This window comes from Pristis pectinata, chromosome 1 (assembly GCF_009764475.1).
Source record: "Pristis pectinata isolate sPriPec2 chromosome 1, sPriPec2.1.pri, whole genome shotgun sequence".
NCBI classification, from domain to species: domain Eukaryota; kingdom Metazoa; phylum Chordata; class Chondrichthyes; order Rhinopristiformes; family Pristidae; genus Pristis; species Pristis pectinata.
In genome coordinates, this window is record NC_067405.1 from 117,466,665 (window position 1) to 117,489,748 (window position 23,084).

The following is a 23,084-nucleotide window of genomic DNA, read 5'->3' on the forward strand; positions in this document are numbered from 1 at the left end:
GAATTTCAAGTTTGCTCAGCAGTGTAAACTATAGAGGTGCAGGGTTCAGTCTTGGGCCTGTTCAGAGTTAATTGATGACCATTAGAAGGGGACACACCGCATCCTAGTATTCCTCACTTCTGAACTATACTAGTCTTGGTAAATGTGCATTGCTGTGGGTTTCAGTTGATTGAATTAGGCCCAAATAATTAAAGCATTTTTACTGAACAGTTACCATCAACAATTACAAATAACCATCGAACATGACATTGACTAAAGCCATCAAATTGCAAGTGGGAGTTACCAAATTTCAGATTTCATTTACATAATGTAATTACGTATTTCCTGATATGTAGAATAGCCATTCACAATCATAATTATGATAAAACAGATCATAGCAAATAGCTGAAATGAGGAGAAACTATTTTGCTTATACTCCGCCTTAAAGGTTATTGGTTAAATATCTGGAGAGAAAATTCAAAGTCTATGGGAAAAGAACAGGAGAATGTAACTAATCAAATTGCTCTACCACAGTACCAGACTACTGTGATAGATACACCTGACCTTGTTTTGTCAATCATAAGAAACAGGAATAGCAACACAGACCCTTGGAGAATGCTTCCTCATTCAATAAGATGCCAGGCACTGTGCCTCAGATCTGCTTTCCTGCCTGATCCTTGGCTTCCCTTAGTGTTCAAAAATTGATCAGTTTTGACCATGAATGACTGAAGCCCCACAGCACTCAAGATAGAGAATTCCAAATGTTGTTTACTCTCTGTGCGAAGAGATTTCTCATCTTGGTCATAAATGGCTGCAGCATTTCTAAAGCTCAAGATCTCTACCACACTGGCAATTAGGGTTAGGCAATAAATGCTGACCTTCTCATAGAAGAATTACATCAAACCTACCCAAGGCTGTAGGATTTTCAGTTCTAGTTCTTTCCCATTGTTCTCGGTACATTTTACAGCAGATAATTCTCTACTCTCCATAGTTAAAATTACTTATAACTAATAAACTCTTGCAAAACTGGGTTTAAACAATAGTTCTACCCATGTCAATTTTGTACCAGTTTCAAACTGCACTAAAGCCAGAAGTTCTAAGGTCATGTATCCATACTTTTGCTGTAGCAAACTAAAAACTGCATATTGAGATTTACAGACTGGCAGTCACAGGATTTAATAAGATCTAAAAATAAATCCATGTTGATGGTATTAATCAAATTCAGTGGAAATCTTGGAACCAGAAATGCATCGTTTAGAAGTAATTTTCAATTATATTTAGATATGGAATCATTTTACAGTTTTATGTATTTACTGCATGTTAAGGTCTTTTTTTTGGAGAGATGGGAAAACATTTCTATCCTCATGATAGTTAGGGAACTTGGACATCAAGAAAACCCAAATCAGAATCTGTTGGGCAGTTATGCTCGTAACAGCAATTCACCATCTGGCGCACACATACATAGCCCTCCAGTCTGAAACTGGCGTTGAATAGCAGGCTTAGAAGTTTGATAATTCACCTCACAGAGGGACCCAGCTTCATTTCCCACCATGATTCAAACCTGGAACCAAACAGCAGGGGAAAAAAAGCACAACAAAGCCACCTGTGCTCACATGAATAATGTATCGATGTTATAATAGTCTTTTTTGTAATTACATTGCTTCCTTTTCACAATAAATACTGGAAGCTCATTAAGCTTACGTAACTTAATTCTAATAAATTGCAAGCAGTCAGTCTGCAGGCAACAATTTACTGCCATCCGCTTTTACAATAAATATGTTCTATTCTGTGCAGTACTCTCTCTCACACCCATTAATTACAGAAAATACCAGTCAACTTTGTTCTATACTCGTGGGAAGCATTTATTAGATTGAGGAGTCAAGAAGAACTAGAAACTGGTAGTATTGCTTGACTGATGTGAAGTTCATCAGCATCCCTGCTGTAAATGAGTGATGTATACATCCACCTTGGTCAAAAAGGTCAGAGGCCTTGGATTGCTTGCTGCGTTTGTACTCACTGAAACAAAACTGGCCCAGAGAATATACTGGGAACCAACCATGTTTTCTTTCTTATCCAGAGACACAAAATATTTCATGGGTCTAGACGTGTTCAGAAACTCTGCATAAAAGCAGTTGTGAATGACTGACAGATTGAATCATTCTTTGTCTTGCAGAAGTGGGAACATGTGTCAGCTGTCACTGCATCTGCTAATAGTGGATGTGACAGGCTTGAGCCCTGAAGCAACAGATTGCAGGTCCTAATTCTAAAAATCTTTGACTTTTATAAGAAACAAGTGAATTTTAATAAAGAGAACAAGCTACCATTTCCCAAAACACCGGCAAATTTAAGCTAAGCTGCAAAGGTCAATTATTCTGTAACCATTATTCAACTGTCTGGTGAATAGTCCGCTGAAAGTTTTACATCTGCATCAACAAAAGCCTGCTTCAAAATGTCACACTAGTTTATAGGGATTTGGAAGCATTGTCCTGCATTTCAAGGTCAGATACATCTCTATTCCAGCAGAATGTGTTATTTTAATATCTTCTGTAAATACAAAAGCAAATTATCTTTTTAAAAAGTAACAAATTAACCCCTTACATCCATTGTGGTTTAAAATATTCCTGCCTTTACAAATATTCATTTCAAACATCAGTGTCTTAAGAAACTCGTATTAAGTAGAATATATTCACAAAAGAGGCTGTTTTAAAAATTGAGTGATAGCTTTAAGCTTGGCTGTTTCATTATGCTCATGACTGATTTGCTACTCAGTCTGCTGCCTTGTCTCCCCTCTTTTTCAGGTTTAAAAGAGTTTATTTCCCTAAAACCATTGTTTATTAATATTTGTAAACAAATCCTCACTTATCACTACATTTGTCAATGTTAAGATGAATTACTTCTAGAATTGAACTCTTAATTTTTTGAGCAGCAATTTTTTGCTGTGCTGTAGGAAATTACAAACGTTTTTGTGTATTTATCAGGAAGGAACAATCAAAATTGGTACAGAGCAGAAACAAAAGGGGATACAAAGACTTGTCTACAAATAAAAAGTCATGAATAAAAAGCTACATTTATATGGTTCATCCTGTAACCACATGTTAAGGTGCTAAATATTTACTGTTTTTACAGATGCAAGAATGGCAAAAGAGTAGAAACAAAGTCATCAGTATTAAATTACCTGTGCCATTTGGAAAGGATTAATATCAATGACAATATCTCTGGTATTTTCCAAAGATATTCTTGCAAGGGATAGAAGAATAGAAGAGCAGCAGAAAGCAGAGCAGAGGCTTTGCACACTGCTGGTTGTAACAAGGTGGATCACTGCATGCTTAGCAATAATTAAATCTTACAATATTAGAAATCTTGCTTACTATAGTGAAGTGTAACAAAGTGCTGGAAAGACTCTGGCTTGGCAGCATCTGTGGCAAAAAAAAAGTTAACTAGTTTAATATAGTTCAACAATTTAACATGCTGTTGTCAGATGTCCTGCACTCTACAGATGCTGTCTGACCTATTGAGTATTTCCCGCATTTGATTTCAGTTTTCCAACATTCACATTTTGCTTTTCTTCTCTTATTCTCAGTAGATTTCTCTATTTTGTTCAGGTTAGATTCTATCAGTCTCCATTTAGCTTTTATAGAAAAGTCAGAACAAGTTCCAAAACTTTTAGGTTGATAATATTTGCTTTGTGGGACTTTTCAGAAGCATCAGATTTTGACAGTTACGTAGTTAAAATCTTGGCCAATGAGAGGGGTAGACAATTCCAGAACTCAGGCCAAAGGTCTCAAGATCAGCCAATAGTGAAGGAAAAAGGGCTGCATTATGGGTCAAAGTTGAAAGAGACAGCAGATTGGAGGGCAAGGAAAGTTATGTGTAAAGTTAAGATGCAAAGAATTGGAACAGATGACAATTCTAGAACAAGCATTGCCAATAAAGGCCAGCAAGGTAACACTCCAAATGGGTGAAAGGGACAGAGTATGAATCAGGCTTATGGTCCGAAATCTGGATGGATCCCATTTTGTGGAAATTGGAAAACCAGCCAGAAGAATTTATAAATTGTTAATTCTGAAGGTAATAAACTGAGATGAACTGCAACAGTACCATTTGATGCAGATGTGGAAGTAGGCAGTCTTGATGATCAAGATGATATGGAGGCCAAATCTTTGGCACATTTCAATATTGAGATTGAACGAGAAATATATTTTTGGGGTGGGCTTTTTTTTTAAGTTATGACAATTTAAATAACCACTAATTTACTGACCAATTTTTTTGGCAAAATTCTGTCTACTAATTCAAGGTATTGACCTGAAACTTGCACACTACAGACAATGCCTTACCTGCTTATTTCTACCATTGTTTTTAAACTTCATACATTCAGCATTCTTTGGGTATGTGATTTACCCTTTCTACTCTTGGGTGGGGAAGAGGAGAAAAGAAGAGTGTTATTGTGGAATGTAATATTTTGAGGCACCAACTCAGTTTATCATATTTTGAAATTGATGATCTGCAAATAAAAACAGTCGCAGACTTAACAGCAACCAGATGGCAAATGCTGTCCAGGTGTACTTGAAAAAGATTGTTTGATGCACAAGTCTATTACTGTCCTCATAACATTTCGGACATGTATTGTAGGACTGTTTGGTTGAAATGTCAGATACAAATCCCCCTTTTTCTTTTTAAAAAAAAAGTTGGTTTGCAATTGCAAAGTTAAGTCAGGTCTCCATAACTAAGAGGTATTGACTCCATGAACAGCAGAATCAAGGAAAACTTGTTAAAATTTAAAAATACGAAGAGTTTGAGGCATTCTCAGTGTATAGAGATGTGCTGATGCACACTTAGGGAACAGGATTTAAAACCAATTGGACAAAAACGTAGGAAGTTCAAAAGGATGAAGTCTTGACCTTACTCAGTCTAAAATGGTAATACCATGTTGTTCCTTAAACTGCTGCTCACATTTGTTTCACAAACATCAAGTGTTTACTATTGTACTGAATGCAGAGGTGGCATAATCACAAGTCACAATCAAGATTCAAAACAAGGATTATTTGAATTGATGGTTCATTTAAAGAGCAAATAGTTTAGCTAGATCAAGTATATCTAATGCCCAAGTTTTGAAGATTAGAACCTTGAAATTGGTTACAAAATTAGAGCAGGAAACTAACTGTAAAATTTGCATTTAAACCCCAAAAGCTAGTAACATGTTGCAACATTCCATCAGTCCCCCTACTGATATCCAAGTATGTACAGATGACAGTAACCTAGCACTGGGCTTGGGAGTCAAATTATATCACTAAGAACAAGTTGGGTTAGTAGCCTTAAACTTGATTAAAAATTATAGCCCTATAATGTCTCCAGGTATCCATGTAGATTTTACCAAATACCCAAAAAACATTTGTTATTGGCTGTCAAGTATTTTGCAGCTAGGTTAAAGGTATTAGTTTTTAAACTAGTGTGTATCAAATTACCAAGACAATGTTTTAGTTCTAACTTGGTTCAGTGTTTGTTTGTAGCTTACTACCACACTCTAGTGGCAAGAAAGTGCAGCTTGAAAAACCCGAACTGTTTAAAACTAAACCCTCTACTCTTCTCTCCCAGTCACCCCTCCACTTCTGACATTTGTTTTTGATGACAGCATTTGCAATTTTGTTTTCCATTAAGTGAGATGTTACACCAATTCAGTTAGTGAAGAGGAGTGAGTTAATAGAAAGGGTTTAGGTGCTTTTAATTAGGTACAGATGTCCTGGGTCTTTTGACCCAACCAGCCCTCAAGACAAGACCTCTTAGTCACATGAACATCAAAACAGTGAAATGAATCTTTTGCATAGAGTGTTCTGGGGGCAGCCCACAAGTGTCTGTAACAGCTAGCGTAATGCTTTACAGTGCCAGTGACCCGGGTTCAATTCCCACTGTTGTCTGTAAGGAGTTTGTACATTCTTTCAATGTCTGCATGGGTTTGCTCTGGTTTCCTCCCACATTCCAAAGACATGCAGGTTAGGAAGTTGTGGGCATGCTATGTTGGCACTGGAAGTGTGGTGACACTTGCAGGCTGCCCCCCCCAGAACACTACACAAAAAATGCATTTCACTGTGTTTTGATGTACGTGTGACTAATAATTACTTCTGGCACAGTGGCAGTGGCAGGAATTGAACCTGGGTTGCTGGTGCTGTAATAGCATTACACTAACTGCTACACTACTGTGCCTAACATTTGTAATATTAAAAACAGATAATTACTTCAAGTTAATTTACATTTTCCAGTCAAGAAACAAATTCCCAAACCAAACTGGCACAAAGATGGTAAAGCAGCACCATTCTCAGTTACATCAGGAACATTAATCCCAACTCCCTGGCCCTTTATTGAGATAATGCATTCAGGTATAATAGTGCTTCATTCAGCACCTGTCCAAGATAAAGTCCCATCTACTCATCCAATCATCCTTCCTTCAAAACACTGAAGTGGATTTTATCTGCAGGATCCTGTAACTGCAATAACATCACATTACTCCTTATATCCACAAACATACTGAATGGTCCCAAAAATCATGGGTTTAAGGTAGGTTTTCAGAACTGAATCCCCCAAATGACACCTGCAATAAAACAGGCCAGAACAAATCAAGGAATATGGTCTTGAAGTGCTAAAGCAGAAACAAGATATGGCAGGTCCTGTGCCATGGGGGGGGGGGGGGGGGGGGGGGTGGATCTCATCAGTACAACTTGCTTTGTTTCTGGGGATTTCTTGCAGTCATTCTGTAGATCAAAGCAGACAGAAGAAATTACTAAATACTTGGAATAATTTCAAATAGCCATCTCCCACCCAGATGCATCTTGATTCAAGCCTTCCATTCTTCAATGAGTAACTTCATCGCTAAAGCAGATGACAGCAAACCTGATTATCCACTACCAAATTGTTTAAAAAATGCCAATGATCCCCCTTGAAACTCACCAGGTCCCTGGTTCACACATCCTCTTGAAAATTACAATTTTCCAGCAAACCCAGTAACACCCAATCGTGAATTGGGTATTAAGTGTCATAACATCCAATAATACAGAAAATCGGTCAGTCTTGCACCAAAGTCCCAGGCATGCTGGATTAATGGAGTTTTATTGCACATCTACTTAGAACTGGTTAGGTCATCAGATCAGTAATTGGAGGGAAGTGCACAATATAACCAGTGTATTTCTGCTGCATTAGAAAGCTACCACACTGTCAAAGTATAAGCTGATGAATATTTTTCTTCACTTGTGTTGGAGAACAGTACTTGAGCAACAGTGAAGTTTTGCAAAACAGTTAAAAAGTTTTATTATACAAATACACAATTAAAACAGTATATTACAGTGTGGAATTGCTTCCATTTGTACACAAGTAGAAATCACTTAAAAATGTGAAACATTCCTATACAAATCAGAGTCCAGAAATCTTCTGTTAGTGTAGCTTTCATGAGACGCAGTCATAGCAGAACACTTTATCCTCAGCATCATAACTGAAAGTGGAAGAAAGTTAAGTTAGTACAAGTGCAGCACCAACTCAGATTATTCAGTTTTCAGTATTTGGTAGCCATGATTTCATAACCAATACCTCATCTTACCACAGAAGTGCACTTTCTGCAAGCCCTTGTGCAGCAGGGCTAGAAGTAACAAATTATTCACCCAAGAGGTTGAAGTATTACTACTATGAGGCAAGAAAAGTTGAACAGATTGGAGTGTCTGATATTCAGTAACTAATCCCAAGAAAGTCACTGAGAAGGAAGTCTTCAACTATCAAACATTAAATCTACTCAAAGCTTGAATGCAAAATCCAGATAAGGAAAAAAAATTGTTGTCCTGTTTTGACACTGGACTTCATTTGGAGTCCAGCAGCAGAACTGCCTTGTAGAGGTATACTGGTGTGGTAGTCCCCAAGTCTACAACAATATGGCTTGGCCGAGGATCAGAGTCCCCATTGATATGAATGGGGATTCCTGGCCTGCCAAAGATGAAAAAAATAAATTGTTTTATGTTTATTTAATATCATGAGATTTAAAAAGCAAAGTTATGACAGGAGGAATGGTTCTTGCTGCCAAAGAGCAAGAGATTCTGGGGTGGGCAGATGGAAGGAGACCTCTGAAGTATTTTGCCAAAGGCTACCTGCCATTGTGGCTTAGCTGGATGCTAGCAAGTGCAGTGGCAGATCGTTTGGCCCACTCATTCTTTCCTCAGGCAGAATTCATTGACAATATGCACCCAACTCAACTTCACCCATTTCAGCATCCAAGCAGCAAGTCAACAACAGGCTTATAGAAGCAACACATGCAAATTCATCTCCCAAACAGTCACATCAAAATAATGGGAGCAAGATCTAACATCAGCAAATTTAAAAATTTGTGATTTGGCTATTAAATGTTGCTGGTTTCAAGCTTGAGCATACAGACTAATGTTTACAGACTGCAAACCAAAAGTACAGAAGAAAAAATATTACTCACTTAGAAACTGAACATATTGAACAGAAATTCTTTGTGCAGTGGTCACACACTTTGGTGCAATCTTGGCATAGCAAGTGGTCACACCGTGAACATGGTTCCTTGAAACTGGATGGCTTCAGACAGATGAAACAGTTTGTAACTGCTGCCTTGATTGATGCTAAGTGAACAAAAGTTAGCATTTTAGGTCAAACCGAAGTAATCATTTCCAATGAAAGCCAGTGGATTCAAACTCAAAAACCAAGTTTTCATTTTTGCAGAGATAAAATTGCATTGTTACATATTTGAAATACTGGAATCAACTGTCAAGTTTTGGTCTGAGAAACATTTATCTATAGTCAGCCATTATTGTAAAGATGAGGGATAGATGCTCAATCATTTTCCCAACCACCAACAGGCAACAGTAAAAACTCATTAAGCCTCATTCAAAGAGAACTTTCAGCACTACTACATGTGGCAGCCTAGTGTGTTCAGATGCTACAGTGGACCTTGGAAAAGCAATCTTCTGACTCAAGTTACTGTACACTTTGAAAGTACTGGTTTAGATACCAACAACACACTAGACAACTGCCGCTGTACAAACATTTTAAACATTGCTAACCTCAACCAATTCATATCCTCAAGTAACTAGATTAAAACCCAATAAAATGCAGAAATATCCAACCATACAAATTAGTTTAAAGCATGTGAACTTACATTTCTGCAAATAGGATAAACCCCTTAGAAGTTGTCCATTTTGTCCAAGAAATGTCTGCCCTTTGAGCAAGTCATGATCTTCACCACCATTACAAATATTTTCAGGTCCCTTCATGCAGTTATCCTCAGCAAGTACGGGATCCAGTGAATAATTCTCATCCAAGTTACCAGTCCACATGTCTCCCATAAAAGCCTGGGCTCCATTGAACAGCAAGCTCTTGGTTTTTTCTGGAAATAAGGACATTTGAGAACTTCAATTTCAAGTGATACAAAACAGCTACTCAATTATCATACTAATACCTTTCATGTAGGAAACAGGCCAGGTAAAATTTCCATACAAACTCCCAGAATCACAAATTATGGCATGTGGTGTGTTTGGAGGGGGTAGAGAAGATAGGGACTGTTTTTGAAATTGAGGTAGTGATCAATCACAGGGGTTAGGACTGGGATTTTCACTGTTTTAGTGATTTATGAATGTAAGCAGTATGATTAGCAAGTTCACCAATGACATGAAAGTTGCATTGTTGATAATGGAGGATATTCTTAAACGACAGGATGATATTGCCCTGCCCATTTTACAACTGCTCAAGGACAGTGAATTTAATTTTGGCAAGTTTGAAGTGATGCATTTTGAAAGGAATAATCATGAACTGCAGGGTTTTTAAGCATTCTCTGGAACAGTCCCAACTCAAATGCCACATGCCATTATGGACTGTTCACTTATTGGGTGGGGTGGGAGAAAAGGAGAGAAGAAATGGGGAGACATGAGCACATTGGTAAGAAAACAGAGGTGGGGCTGTCACTCAAGGTGGTGAGAAATTTGAAGAATGCAGGTAAATAATCATATTGCATGAGGTGAAGGGGCAGGAGCAATGGAATATTAAGCACTGAAAAAGGCCTTTTCAGGCTGTATCTGAATTTTGACCATAAGGATAAAATTTTTAATTATAAACTTTGAAATGATGCAAAGTACATTCATTCACCATTGGATGAACATTTGTCCGAAGATACTGGAGTCACAAATTAAATGTGGTCCAAATTGACAGCTGTAATTGTAGAAGTACTGACATTTTATACCACCTTAGATGTCAGAAGGCAAGAGATTTCACTGCATTTATTCCAGAATATCCAGTCATTTAGCTACTTAATGCCTGTAAATCAAATACAAAGCAAAATACCAGCATATAAAATTGATTAACACTCCCATTATCAAAGCAATGTGGTCAAGCCTAGAAGAGGATGTTTTTGTTTTAAGAAACAAAGACCAGAGCATATGGAAGCATTCTGTGATAACATTTCACTACAAAAATAATGGTTCTTTTAAGGGAAGCCCACAATCATACGACAGCTCAGAGGTGCACACTTTGAGCATAACCAAAGGGTAGTATCCTACCAGGAACCAGTAAAAATGTCTGCTCAACCATCAAGTCTTTGTTTACTTGAATTATCACACCTAAGTGAAAGACTAGGACATTGTGAAGTACATTAATCATTCTTCAAAATTGAAATTTAATTTGGAAAAACTCAGCTCAATTTCTACTAAGCATGCTACATACCCCAAACAACTCACTAGAAGCTGGCAGGCACAACCAAGGTCATTAGGATGCTTTTCCCTGGAGTAGATAAAACTGCATTGTCTTTGTAACAAGCTTGAAAGTACAAGATAACAGTATAATGAATGAAACAAGCACAAATGATTGACAATTAACAGTGCAGGAATAGAGGGTTTAATTTAGTGGGTGAATGTCAAATTGGATCAAAACAGTGAATTGGAAAGAAAAGCAGAAATTTATTGCTAGAATTCAACACAAACATCTGAAAGAATGAGAATGTGCTCAAGTTCAATTTGGTGCAGAGACTGATTAGAAACAACAGTAATCAGGCAGTTGGACTCAACTTTGTGGCATGATTCTTTTATGAGACCTAGCAACTTCTGCATTCGCAAGAACAGCAAAATGTAGTTTTTGAAAAGGTGTGGCATAGAAATTTAGGGACAGTTTCCCAGATCTGTATGTTAAGGATCTAATGAATGAACAGGTCGATTTAGTAACATAATAACAGTTAATAATCTTGTAGTTGAGGGTTTATCAGAGAAGTGACCATATTATAAGTTCTACATAAAAAAAACTGACTATATTTGGTTCAATCTATAACTATGCACGAGTGAGTTGGATATGGTAGATTAGAAAACTGGGTCGATTGAAGCAGCATACAGGAGTGAGAGATCAGCTGGTTGAGTGGTGTTACAACAACAACCTTGCACTCAATGTCAGCAAGACGAAGGAATTGATAGTGGACTTGCACACCAGTCCTCATTGAGGAAGCTGCTCACCTTTCTACTGCTGACTCAAGTTCCTGGGTGTCAACATCTCAGGATCTATTCTGGGCCCAACACATTAATGCAATGTGAAGGCAGCATGCCAACAGTTCTACTTCATCAGGAGTTTGAGGAGATTTGGTATGTCATCAAATACTTAAATTTCTACAGATATGGTAGAGAGCATTCTGACTGGTTGCATTACTATTGATATGGAGGCTCCAATGCACAAGATCAAAAGAGGCTGCAGAGGGTTGTAGACCCCATCAAGGGCATAACCCTCCCCATCAACATCTTCAGGAGGTGGTGCCTCAAGAAGGTGGTACCCATCACTAAGGATCCTCACCATTTGGTACATACCTTCCCCTCATTACTACCATCAGGGAGGAGCCTGAAGATCCACAATGATTTAGCAACAGCTCTTTCCCCTCTGCCATCATATTTCTGAATGGTCCCTGAACACCACCTCTTTTTTGCACTATTTTTGGTAATTTAAAGTAATTTATTTCTTTGCACTGTACCACTGCCACAAAAAACATTGTGTCATAAGTTAGATATGAAATCTGATTCTGATACAAAAGCAAAACAAGCAATGACCAATTTAAAGTTAATACACAACTTACAGGTACTGTAAGTATCCATTAAAGAAAAAGAACTAACTAGACCAGTTTTCTTAGTTTAAGAAATTAATGCCAACTTTACAAAGGAAAAGCCTTCTAATGTTGCCAATAAAAACAGCAAGCTTAAGGACTGAAAATTTAGAGGAGAAAGGAATTAGCAAGGGAAATTCACTTATTAGACTAGTCTAGCAAGAAGCAGTCTCTACAAGCTTCTACAGAAAAATGAGTTGAAGTTTCTGGGTGCCCTTTTGACTGAAGCAGGAGATTGGGATTTTCTTGCATCTTTCATGGAAGGTGGGAAATATCCCAGAAATAGTGAAGAACTACAGGTCCAGGGTGGATGAGGACCTTGGAGGAAAAAAAACAAAAAATGCAAGACAAATTAATAAGATTGAAAGGTAATAAATCAGTATGAACTCATGACCTACATGCCAGGGCTTTCAGAGGTGGCCATGGAAACAAAATTAGTAAATTCATTATATGTCACTTTCCAAGATCCTACTGTTTCCAGAACAGTTGCCATAGATGGCAAGGAAGCAAACGTTACTCTACAGTGAAGGGAGATAAAATGGGGAAGACATTTGACCAGTTAGCCCAACAAGTAAATAAAAGGATTAGGCAGAGTCAACATGAATTTACAAGTACAAATCATGTTTACAAATCCATTATAGTTTTGACTTTTAATAGGACAATAGTCAAGGAACCAGTGCATGTGCCATCTTTGGATCGAGAAAGAATTTGCCAAAGCTCACAAGCTTATTCAACAAAATTTAGAGTACAAGCATCAAGGACAATGTATTAGTGTGCATTGACTGGCCAACAGAAAGTGGAATAAAAAGATCAATGCTGCCACTTCAGCTGTTCACAATCTGTATCATCCTGATTTATACAAGGGGTGAAATCAACAGAAAGGTGAAGTAACTGCAACATACAAGAACTCTAATGGAGCTTGACAGGGTACTGGGATGATGATTTTCTTGGGTATCTGGAACCAGGAAATAGCCTCAAAGTAAGGGACTGGCTAGTCAGAACCAAGATGGGATTTCTTCATCCAATAGATAATCTTTTGAATTCTACCAAAGGCCTGTGGAACCTCACTCAAGTATATTCAAGACCGATTAATAAAAGTTTGAACATCAAGGGAAGAAATTTAGTAAAGTGGCACCAAGGTAACCAATCAGGCGTGAATTTATGAAGTTATTTAGCACTTAGAGGCCATTCATCCACTGTCCATGCTGATCAACTGCCCATTTACCCTATATTACTCCCATTTTAAAAAATTGCTTATTATCAATTACACCCCAGATTCTACTATCCACCTAGACATGGGTAACTTACAGTGGCCAATTAACCTAACAACCACATTTGGGATATGGGAGAAAACATGAGTCCAGAGGAAACGCACATCATTTGGAGAACTGGTAAACTCCACACAGACAGCAGCCAAATTCAGGTTTGAACCTTGTTCTCTGGCATCATGAAGCAGCAGCTCTAATAGCTGTGCCACTGTGCTGCCTCAATCTTGGGGTAACGACAGAACAAGCACGAGAGCATCAAATAGCCCTGCTCCTATTTCTAACATCTTGCTGTTTAAAAATTCCACGTCACTAGAACAAGCAAATCTCATCTTAGTTTTGATGTAAAGCATTTTGCACAAAAGCAGTTCCACATTGCTCCATGTATCTAGATACCAGGAGTCTTGATGAGATGACTTTTGGTGCCGATTCCAGAGGAGCTGGACATCTTGGATAGCAACTGCCAATATTTAACCATATATACTGAACATTTGTCCTCCTTGAATTTCTAAATGGTGAACACTGCTGTTGCAGCAAAGTTTCAGGAGTAATTTGCTGTTAAATTAATAGATTAAATTACTTGCTGTTATGCATGCAACCTACACTTCTGACAGCAAGTGTGCTGTAATGTGATGTCTAAATGTTGACAACTTTTATGCTACTGTTAGAAGTAAAAACATAGGAAGCAGAGAAGCCCTCATGCCTGCTCCACCAATTAACATCACGGTTGATCTTTTATCTTAGCATCACTCCTGTACTAGTCCCATATTCCTCAATTTCCTTAATATCCAAAAAATCAGTTTTGAATCTATTTAACCTCCTTGGGTAAAGAATTTCAAAGATTCACTACTTCAAGATGGAGAATATTTTGTTTCTTAAAAGAAACCAGTCATGAATAACTCACCCCTTATTTTGAGAATGGGATTTGTTTCTGATCTTAGTGATCTTCTACCAATTGACACACAACTCAGGATGTAATCCAGAGATTTCTGTTCTTTAATTTGGACCCTAGTTGTTGATAATCCTTCAGTAGATCCTCTTGTCCTTTGTCAATGCTTTGCACATGGACAAGCAATGGATTTTCCCCCTTCCACAGTCCAACTCACAAACTGTTCTGACCCTGGTACTGTGCAGGCAACACAAACTTAGGACTCATGCTCATATCTCTGGAGAACACTACTTAATTCACTTTTCACTAATGCATTGCTTTTCATTCCCAATTTGAATACTCTCTGTACTACAATGCTGGTCAATATACTTATACTCCGTGCAGTGTCTACTCTGGCCCAGAGGCTGTGAGAACCTCAAGGACTGAGGTTCTTCTAGCACTATCTTCAGGATCCTGACACCTTCCTATTCTTACTTGCACTCTCCTGCCCATCTCAAAATACCAATATTAAATTCAAAGGGAAGAAAGTATCCATGTAGTTTACCTGCCATCTAATTTATCAGAATGTTCAAATCTCAGATGGTGACTACATTTGCATTAAATGTCTGCAGTTCAGACCTTCACATCCTAGCTTTTCAACTGGGAAGTGAAGGTCTGAACAGCAAACACTTACTGCAAATATAGTCACCATGGAGATCAAAGGCCCTTAAATTCAGATTTGTAACCAAAGAGTGAAATTTAAAGATGACTGATACATTGCAGCTGTGGTATGTGGAAGCTGCAATGTATCAGTCATCTTTAAATTTACACTCTAGTTACAAATCTGAACTTAAGGACTTGAATCAAAGACAAAGCACAAGTACTGCTGTTTAAAAACATCTCCAACTGAAGCACAAGATTTCTAGCAACAGACATTCCATCAGCCTTCAATAGTTAAAGCAAATACCACTGCCTTTTAATGCAGTTTTAACTCCCAATTTACCAATGAATATTAAGCAACAGAAGTGTTATGCACAGGAGAAATATTGACCCAAGTTCATGCAGTAGTAATGAAAGCTCAAATGATCATAACATTGGGTCAGTGACAGGAATCTCAGGATATCCATGCAAATGTAGACTAGCTTAGAAATCCAGCAATTGGGCTACAACAATGGACTCATGCCATTCCAAATTTTGAGAGTTTAAGCAAACTACTCTATTCCTGCATTATGAATCCATACAGGATTCAATACAAGGTTCAAGACACAATGGGTATTCCACTGATTTCTAAACAGGAAATGCAGTTCATAGTTTGGTCAATTAAAAATATTTTCCAATTTTATCCCAAAACAAATTAGGGATCTTTAGTATTTCCAGTTTTGAAACAACCATTTTAAAAAATTGTCTTGGGTTGGCAAAAAAAAACAATAGGGGGTAAGAGGACAGGAGCTTTGTGGGAAAAGCTAATTTGAAACTTAATGCATTGGAACTCAAATATTTCCAGTAGTTCAAACAAAATTGGAGGATCAAGTAGCTTTTTTTAAAAGTCAGGTTAGCAGCAAGTGGGATCAGCTCACTAGACCTCAAAATCCAACACAAAGTTACTTTCCCTCTCAACACAGAACCCAGGCCCCCACCCAGACCTCTCCTACTGCATTACTTCAAAGTGCTGCACTTACTGCAACGCCAATGCGGAACACTCCAAAACTTAAAACAGAAACCTACTCACACCTTCACCTTCATCCATCGGCAGCGGGGCCACGACCCACGAAGAACGCGGCAAGACTCCTCATTGCCAATAACAGCACCGAAATGCTGCCAAACTCCCCCACCCTCAGGAATGCAACTTGCTCGGAGTCAGGAGGCCTCCCTCCTGCAGGCAACCCCGCACGTCGACCGAGAAACTCAAAGCGTCCGCGGCCTCCCCACATCAGTGAGCAGCCTTTACAGGGGACCGCAGAGATCCTTCGCCCGACCTGGCGCAAGGCCGGACCCGGCCCCGGCCGCTATAACGCGAGCCACAACCCGCACTCACCGTACACCTCCCGCTTGTACTTCTCCCCAAACACTCCCTCACTCAGCTCCCTCTGGGTCACGTAGACCTTCCGCTGCAGCGGCGCGATGTCACCGAACGGACTGACCCGCTTCGTCATTGCCAACGCCACACAAACCGCCCTCCTCCCGCGCCAAACCCTGACCTTTAACACCGCGACGCCGGCGATTGAACGGGGAGAGGCCACGTGACCTCGGTGCCACGTGTGAACGGATGGGGGCGGGGTTTGTCCCCGTCGCCCCGCCCACCCCCGGGACCTCGCTCCAGGGACGATGTTTGCATTGCCAATTGTTGCTATTTCGGCCGAAAACAAAACTGAGCCGAATACACAATGCGGTTGATCCTCGAAACAGGTAAATTATTAATGGCTTTGGAAAATGCAGTTTGGATGGAGGGTATCATGCCGAACAACATGCATTAGGAAACCAGGGAAGTGGGTATTACATAGTCAGAATAGGGTAAGGTAGAGCCATCGTTTCCAATAGTTTGTTGAATGGTGCAGAATAGGGGCAAATTCACGACTTCCTTTCCCTGACAAGACGACATGCAAAAAAGAAATTAGAGAAACTTATGTAGGCTCAGAGTTGGAGGCTTTGGACCTACCTCCCAGGTTTAGTGACTGAGGTAGAAACTGCCAACATCCAAAATTATATTGGATAATTAGATAACATACAGAGGTAAAAGAATATGGGAATAGGAGTGTAGGTATGAGTCGGATTATTTTCCCGCCTGAATGGAGGGGTAAATTTCAAATAGTCGAAAGAAAGTAAGAATATGAATCCAAAATAGGTCATCTGGCTCCTCGAGCTTGCTCCACGATTCATCGAGATCATTTTCCATCTCGACCAACGCTTCTGCACTATCCCCATATCCCTTGATTCTGGTAATATCCAAAAGTCTATCAATCATTATCTTGAATGAACTCAACTGCTGAGTCTTCAGCGCCCTCTGGGATAGAGCATTACAAAGATTCACCATCCTTTTAATGAAGTCTTGAAAGGCCTAGCTCTTTTTTTCTGAGATTGTGATACCAGCAAAATATCCTTTCTGCATCTTCCCTATCAAGCATGTAAGAATTTTGTAAGGTTCAATGACATCACCTCTCATTCTTCTGAACTCAGGCCTAGTCGACTCAATCTCTTCTCGCACAGTAAACCTGCTATTTCCAGGAACTAGTCTGATGAAACATTGTTGTACTCCCTCCATGGCAAGTATTCTTGTTTTTAGGTAAGGAGACCAAAACTGCACAATATTCTGGGTGCAGTGACACTGTGGTCCTATATAAGCACAGTAAGATATTCTTACCGCTGTACTTAAATCCCTTGTAATAAAGAACAACATACCATTTGTCTCCCTAATTGCTAGCTGCACCTGCATGCTAACTTGTGTAGAAGAATCTCTTGGTCCCTTTGAACATCAACATTTCTCCATCTGTCAGCATTTAAGAAGAACTCCACATGTTTGTTTTGTGCACTAAAGTGGATGACTTCACATTTGTCCACATTATATTCCAGTGTTAAGTTCTTAACCACTCAGTTAGCTTTTCTTTATCCCCTTAAATTAGTTTTACATTCTGCTCGCTATTCACAACCCCTCCAAGTTTTGAATCAATGTTAAATTGGTAAAATGACATTGAATTGCTGAGCCAAATTGTTGAAACAGATTGTGATAGCTGGGGCCCAAACAATGATTCCTGCAGTACCCACTAGTCATAGCCTGTCAACCTGAGAAGGAACCATTTATTCTCATTCTTTGTTTTCTGCCAGTTCACCAATTCTCAAGTCTATGTTGGGATATTATCACTAACTCTGTGTGTTCTAACCACGTTGATTAAAATCTTTTATGAGATTTTATTGAAAGTCTTCAAAAAATCTAAATATAAAATCTAAACATCCATTGGTTCCCCTTATCCATTCTATTAGCCACTTTCTCCAAGGTTTATTAAACATAATTTCCCTTTTATAATCCATGTTGCTCAATCCTATTATTATTTTCCAGCTGAATTGTTATTACATCCTTCATTGTAGATTGCAACATTTTCCATAATACTTATGTGAAGCTTAAAATCAGAAAATGCTGGAAACACAGCAGGTCAGGCAGCATCTGTGAAAAGAGAAACATTTAATGTTTCAGATCAAAGGCCCTTAGTCTGACCCTCTGAGGAAGTGTCTTTGACCTGAAGTGTGAAATGTTTCTCTTTCCACAGATTCTCCTTTGTTTTTACCATGGAGAAAGACATGAATACTTTGGAACTAGGAAAAGTAAATGGGGAGGTCTTGGGGATAGTCCCCATTACTGTAGAGGAGGTGCTGGATGCCTTAAAAGGTATGAAGGTAGACACATCTCCGGGGCCTGACCATATATATCCAAGAACCCTCTGGGAGGCTAGAGAAGAAATTGCGGGAGCCCTGGCTGAGATATTTGCATTATTGTTAGCCATGGGTGAGGTGCCAATAGACTGGAGGGTAGCGAATGTTGTGCCTTTATTTAAGAAGGGCGACAAAGAAAAACTTGGGAACTGTAGGCCAGTAAGTCTAACATCTGTGGTAGGTAAGTTACTGGAGAGGATTCTGAGGGATAAGATGTACGTACATCTGAGAAAGACAGGGGTTGATTAAGGGTAGTCAGCATGGCTTTGTGCATGGGAGATGACGTCTTATGAACTTGATGGAGGTTTTTGATGAGGTGACCAAGAAAGTTGACTAGGGCAGGGCGGTGGGCATGATTAATATGGACTTCAATAAGGCCTTTTATAAGGTTCCACGGAGTGGGCTGCTCTGGAAGCTTAGATCACATGGAATCCAGGGAGTGCTGGCTAATTGGATACACAGTTGGCTTGAGGGTAGAAAGCAGAGGGTGATGGTGCAAGGTTGTTTCTTGGACTGGAGGCCTCAGGTGTCAGTGCTCGGCCCATTGTTGTTTGTCATCAAATATCAACAATTTCGATAAGAATGTACAAGGCATGGTTAGTAAGTTTGCAGACGACACTAAAATAGGTGGTATAGTGGACAATGAAGAAGGTTATTAAAAATTACGGGGGGATCTTGATCAGCTGAGTACGTGGGCCTAGGAAAGGCAAATTCAGATGAGTGCAAGGTGTTGCACTTCGGAAAGTCAAATCCAGGTAGGACTTTAACAGTGAACAGCAGGGCCCTGGGGAGTGTTGTAGAAAAGAGGGACCTTGGAGTACAAATACAGAGACACAAGAGATTCTGCAGATGCTGGAATCTGGAGCAACACACACAAAATGCTAGAGGAACTCAGCAGGTCAGGCAGCATCTATGAAGAGAAATAAACAGTCAACGTTTTGGGTCGAGACCCTTCATCAGGACAGGAAAGGAAAAGGGCAGAAACCGAAATAAGAAGGTCGGGGGAGGGGGAGGAGCACATGCAGGCAGGTGATAGGTGAGTTCAGGTGATAGGTGAGTCTAGGTGAGAGGGGGAAGGTAGGAAGGTGGGGGTGGGGGAGGGGGAGAAGTAAGAAGCTGAGAGGTGATAGGTGGAAGAGGCAAAGTGCTGAAGAAGAAGGAATTCAGTAGGAGAGGGCAGTGAACCATGGACTAAAGGGAAGGAGGTGGGGAATAGATGGGCAGGTCATGAGGGCAGGGGAAGGGGACAGAGAATGGGGATAGGGCCACAGGAATGAGGGAAGACAGAGGAGAAACAGAAAGGGAGGGATGGAGAAGAGGGGAGGGGTTACTGGAAGTTAGAGAAATCGATGTTGAGGGCGTCAGGTTGGAGGCTACCAAGGCAAAATATGAGGCATTGTTCCTCCTACCTACGTCTGGCCTCAACGCGGCAGTAGAGGAGGTCACGGATAGACATGCCGGTATGGGAGTGGGATGTGAAATTGAAGTGGGTGGCCACTGGGAGATCCTTGCTTTTGTGGCGGATGGAACAAAGGTGCTTGACAAAGCGGTCACCCAATCTGCTTCAGGTCTCACCAATGTAGAGGAGGCCACACCAGGAGCACCGGATGCAATAAGTGACACCCTCGGATTCACAGGTGAAGCGCTTCCTCACCTGGAAGGACTGTCTCTGGCCCTGAATGGTGCTGAGGGAGGAGGTGTAGGGACAGGTGGAGCACTTAGTGTGGTTGCAGGGCTAAGTGCCAGGAGGGTCATCTGCGGGGAGGGATTATTGGACAAGGGAGTCGCAGAGAGAGCGATCCCTACGGAAAGTGGAGAGGGGGAAAGGGGAAGATGTGCCTAGTGGTGGGATTCCATTGGAGGTGGTGGAAGTACAAGTACATGGTTCACTGAAAGTGGAATCACAGGTAGACAGGGTGGTGAAGAAGGTTTTTGGCACACTGACCTTCATAAGTCAAGGCATTGAGTATTAAAGTTGGGAGGTCATGGTGCGATTGTACAGGATGCTGGTGAGGCTGCACTTGGAGTATTCTGTTCAGTTTTGGTCACCCTGCTATAGGAAAGATGTTATTAAACTGGAAAGGATGCAGAAAAGATTTACAAGGATGTTGCCAGGACTTGAGGGACTGAATTATAGGGAGAGGTTGGACAGGCTAGGACTTTATTCCTTGGAACGTATGAGTCTGAGAGGTGATCTTATAGAGGTGGATACAATCATGAGGGGCATAGATAGGATGAATGTACTCAGTCTTTTTCCCAGGGTTGGGGAATCAAGAACTAGAGGGGATAGGTTTAATAGGAACTTGGGGGGCAACTTTTTTGACACAGATGGTTGTATCTTTGTGGAATCAGCTGCCAGAGGAAGTGGTTCAGTCAGGTACAATAACAAATTTTAAAATACAATTGGACGGGTACATGGATTGGAAAGGTTTAGAAGGTTATGGGCCAAATGCTGGCAAATGGGACTAGCTTGGATGGGGCATCTTGGTCGGCATGGACCAGTTGGGCCGAAGGGCCTGTTTCCATGGTGTATGAAACTCTGAGATGCTGCCTGACCTGGTCAGTGTTTCCAGCATTTCTGTTTTTGTTTCAGATTTCCAGCATCTGCAATTTTCTCCATTTTTATTCACTGATGTTAAGCTAACTGATTGATAGTTCCTTGATTATTTCTCACTGTTTTATTAAATCGTGGATCACATTTTAATACCCTTTGATCTGCAGGAATCATTGCAGAGTCCATAGAATTTTGGTTAACCTGTTTTGTGCTCTAACTCTACATAGTTTCAAGGTGTAATCAAATAGTTAATAACAGTTTTGAATGTGTTCTGTAATGACTAATTGGCATTGGGAAGGATCAACTGAGAGTAGGCACATTCTTCCATGATTGAAATTATTTTAAAAAGAATGCATTGCATGAATTAAAATAGCTTATTTCCAGAAAAGTTTGTTCAATCAACCACTTTAGCATGTAAGACACCAACAAAATTAATATTGTTCCTGCTAAATGCAACTTTATTGTGAAATAGCTATATTGGTTGTCTTCTTAAAAATAAGCTTTTCATTAAGTTAGTTTTGACTTTAAATACTTTTACATTTCATAAAATAATGTTTATTAAATACTATTTTTAAAATGTTTCCCACTCCTGACAGTAGTTATAATTTTTTTGCTAGACTGACATCACAATAGCTTTATTATATCATCCAGTCATGCTGAAGTATCCTTGCTAGAAAATTGTGGGTTACCATTAACAGGCAAATTGTATAATTTTGTTGAGGTAAGGTATTTTAAAAGTAACTCCATTCATCTTAGGATTTAGTATTGTGAATATGATACTTAATCCACTCAATGATTAGAACTCATCTTTGCACTCGGCAACTTTTCTTGAATTTATTATTTGGTTATTGGATAAAGATGGCTGAATTATGTGGAACATTTTGTATTTTACACATTTGTAGTCTAATTTTACTTTGTTCACTTGGAGGTTCAGGAACAATATTCTAGATAATGAGCTATGAAACTAGGTATGATGAACAATTAAAAAGAGGTACTTCAATAGTAAAATCTTGTTCAGTTGATTAATGGTATTTGTTTTTATTCTTTGCCATACCATTCCTCATCTTTATTGATTTTTTATCATTAACTAGTAACAAATCAACTTAAAGGAATGTGTTTTTTTTTCTATCAATAATACATTTTACCCCAAAATTGCGTTTTGCAATTTCATCTTGCTAATGTGTATCTAGAATGAAATCAGCTAGAGAGCAGACACAAAGACTTGGTTATTTTGGAAATATAGCAAAGTAGCTAAATATCAGTTGTGACATATACAAAAGCTGTTCTATCCAATCACATTATAGTAAAAGCAGTCTTCTAATTTTCCACCTAGTCTGCTAATGTGACAATGGAAGAGATGGATTTTTTCTGCCCCTCAATTGAAAATGTGTGTACTCCAGGGTAAGTACTAAGAACTTCATGTTATTTCAATAGACTTGCAGAATTCTGAAAAGAATGAAAAAATATGATTGGCCACATATAACATTTGAAAATGACCAAAAGCCATCTTCAGATAAAGACTGGACAGCTGCTTCATCTCCTGTTTAGAAGCACTGTCTCCAGCAGTTTCACTTAGTGGAAGGGAAAAGATGGTAGTTGGGTAACCATGGAAAGTCTCAGTTGAAAGAGGCAAAGTAGTGGTCTTCTCCATCTCTAAAAATCTATCTTTTTGAACATCAATTTCATTCTTACAACCTTCTATGTTTGAGCTTGTTTATTTTCTCTATATCTCCAGCATTCCTTCAGGTGGTTTGTGGCAGTTGTAACTAGGGTTTGATAATGGTGGACGGAAGCTCCAACCTGCCAATATTACTGTAATGCAATGAATAGAATTCTGCTAAGGATCTATACACCTAATAAGCAAAGTGAGAGGGGTGGGGG

General features: G+C 39.4%; 1 protein-coding gene across 1 annotated transcript; it reads right to left on the reverse strand.

Moving 5' to 3' along the window:
• Nucleotides 1-7,250: 7,250 nt before the first annotated feature.
• Nucleotides 7,251-16,448, reverse strand: siva1 (SIVA1, apoptosis-inducing factor). Its single transcript, XM_052024952.1, has 4 exons — nt 16,263-16,448; nt 9,128-9,355; nt 8,435-8,591; nt 7,251-7,456 (listed from the first exon to the last, which is right to left on the reverse strand). Exons 1-4 carry the CDS (start codon nt 16,378-16,380, stop codon nt 7,411-7,413), a joined length of 549 nt encoding a protein of 182 aa, XP_051880912.1. The 5' UTR covers nt 16,381-16,448; the 3' UTR covers nt 7,251-7,410.
• Between the last annotated feature and the right edge of the window lie 6,636 nt (nt 16,449-23,084).

What these genes read in the sequence shown, in the direction of transcription:
- siva1 (XM_052024952.1), bottom strand. Translation starts at nt 16,380, where the DNA reads ATGACGAAGCGGGTCAGTCCGTTCGGTGACATCGCGCCGCTGCAGCGG. An exon ending in GTACAAGCGGGAGGTGTACG is followed by an intron (nt 9,356 to 16,262) that starts GTGAGTGCGGGT and finishes CCTTATTTCCAG; the next exon opens with AAAAAACCAAGAGCTTGCTG. An exon ending in TCAATATGTTCAGTTTCTAA is followed by an intron (nt 7,457 to 8,434) that starts GTGAGTAATATT and finishes TTCCACTTTCAG; the next exon opens with TTATGATGCTGAGGATAAAG.